General features: G+C 39.9%; 1 protein-coding gene across 1 annotated transcript in view; it reads right to left on the bottom strand.

Annotated features, from left to right (window-relative positions):
* nlk (nemo-like kinase) overlaps nucleotides 1–2,352 on the bottom strand; it is a 36,821-nt gene that overhangs the window by 9,862 nt on the left and 24,607 nt on the right. Inside the window, exons 5-6 of the mRNA XM_015401760.1 lie at nucleotides 1,180–1,265; nucleotides 157–381 (exon numbers count right to left, since the gene is read on the bottom strand). Coding sequence (XP_015257246.1) covers nucleotides 157–381; nucleotides 1,180–1,265 — 311 coding nt within the window. The remainder of the gene's footprint in view (nucleotides 1–156; nucleotides 382–1,179; nucleotides 1,266–2,352) is intronic.

The raw sequence follows: 2,352 nt of genomic DNA, 5'->3' as shown, positions 1-2,352 counted from the left end.
GAGTCAATGAGTCGATGCAATCAGCTGGTTTTCCTTAGAAAACTTTGAACCAATTTGACTGTATGATCTAGTTGAATCGTTTCTGTAAAGTGCCTTGAAGATGACGTGTTGTGAGTTGGTGCTATATAAATAAACTGAATGGAATTGATATGTCACCTCTAGAGAGATTACCTGCTGAATGGGACTTTGAGCTTGGAAGAGGATACGCCGACCCAGCAGCTCTGCGAAGATGCAGCCCACAGACCAAATATCGATGGAGTTGGTGTAATGGCGGCTGCCCATAAGGATCTCTGGTGCTCTGTAGTACTGTGTCACCACTTCCTGAGTCATGTGTCGGGACTCATCCGACTCCTCCACACGGGCCAGCCCAAAATCACAGATCTAAACAGATAGACAGCAACATCTGTAAATCCTCTCAAAGATTTTCCTTTTTCATTGACTTTGTTGTTTTTCTTTGCTGAGACTAAACATCTTCTTAATAATATCTCAACTGGGTCTATGATGACATTGGAAGAAACATACTTCTTTTTTCTCTTGAAGAATCAATTTATGAATAGGATTTCTTAAACATAAACTATTCAAAATACATTCTCAAAAATGGCAATTAGCATAAAACAACTGAAAGTGAATACTGACCAAATGGCGAACATAAATTCTACAGAAAAATGCCCCTTTTACATCGGCTCCACTTGGCCTGACTCTACATATTTAGTACCGGGAAAAGCTTTTATGGGTCCTGCTCCGGATTAGGTATGATCAGAGATGAGTAAGGCAGAACCAGTACTGAAAATCAGTCATGGAAACTGACAGGGTGGAGTTATGGAGTGAATGTTGTTCAATTACCGTTTCAAGCAAAAAGCAGGGTTTGTTAAGGGAAAGAGAAAAAAAAAAAGGTTCTGATGGAAATGCTGAAACCTTAAAAATAATTGTTGAAATAAGAGACAAAATATGTAAAAACCTTGTAATGTTACTTTCTTTCAAAAACATTTTTTACTAAGAACTTTGTTCAAAGTTTTGATCTTTGGATTGTATTTTTCTTCTTTGATTTTTCATTTACTTTTCTTTACTTATAAGAATAATGGAACAGAATTCACTCCATATGGAGCAGAGCCCTGCCAAGTAGAGCAGGTGGAAAAGGGGGGCATACATGGATGCAATCATAGTAGCCTTTATAAGCACCTTGAGCACACAGTTGCTGTTGACCAGGAGGTTGCCAGGTTTGATATCCCGGTGCAGAATTCCAGCAGAGTGCAGGTATTTAAGTCCTGCAGGTGGTGGTTGGAAAAAAAACATACATATATTAAAAATAATTATATGTGATTAGAACCCTGGAGAATGAAAGTTACTACCGTAACTACTGTTCTATTTCATCCCTACTGACCGCCAGAGGCAGTGCTTGAAGCACCGCCTCTGGCGGTCAGTAGGGATGAAATAGAACTCCTGACAGCCATCAGAGCCTCAGAAGCACAACACACCCAAAAAAATCTCATCTTGAACCTTGATAACTTCAAACTCAAGTAATGGATCTGATACAGATACTTGATCCTTTAAACTAGAATTTGACTCTGAGAAAAAACAAGAGGTGTTTTCTAATGTAACATAGTAGCAGGATTCTGGTGAAGATTCTCAGTCAGGTCATAGTCATTCAAGGAAAGTAAAACAATCCACTGGACATAGACAGGTATGGGGCATTGCAGGCTAACAAAGGAAGCCAAACGACCCGTATTCCAAAGGGGTGGACCCGTTCGTCCCTTTCAGTTTGCATGTTTTCTAAAGGCTTTTTTGGGCTGCTGTATAAAGCCTGGAACTCAACTCTATTTCAGACATTTTGAATTGAAAAAGCTTCCTGGATGGGAAGCGAAACGTCTTCAAACTTAGAAACAAAGTCTAGTGGATTGTTATTTTTTAATTTTTTGCAAATACAGTAGCAGCCATTCAAAATGGCCCTTCTCAGTCAAAGCCTGGCAGCCGAATGGCAGCAGAATCCCCTCCAACTTCCAGCCACTGGCCTTCTCCTGGGCGTGCATATTTTTTTACTCTGACTCCACCGTTTCACTGAATTACAGGGTCTGACCAGGAGATAATTATTCTCTTTATATCTTAATGTGGAAAAATCATGACAGAAAGAATATTTTAGATGTTTGAAAAGGAATTGTAGGGGACCAGCCAAGGGCCCATCAAGGAAAGTGGGGAAATTTTGAATGGCTACTAATGTGAACATCATTTAAGACAAGATCATAAAGAAATAATTGGCGGGAGTGGCGGCCTAGTGGTTAAGGCATAGAGGGCCGGATCTATCAAAGGTTTGCGTGTATAAAAACCTGAGCTATTTCACTGCGCTCGCTAAAAAAT

This window comes from Cyprinodon variegatus, unplaced genomic scaffold, assembly GCF_000732505.1.
Source record: "Cyprinodon variegatus isolate N-32 unplaced genomic scaffold, C_variegatus-1.0 Scaffold1256, whole genome shotgun sequence".
NCBI lineage: Eukaryota > Metazoa > Chordata > Actinopteri > Cyprinodontiformes > Cyprinodontidae > Cyprinodon > Cyprinodon variegatus.
Note: the sequence above shows the minus strand (reverse complement) of the source record. Positions and strands in the feature narration are given on the sequence as shown.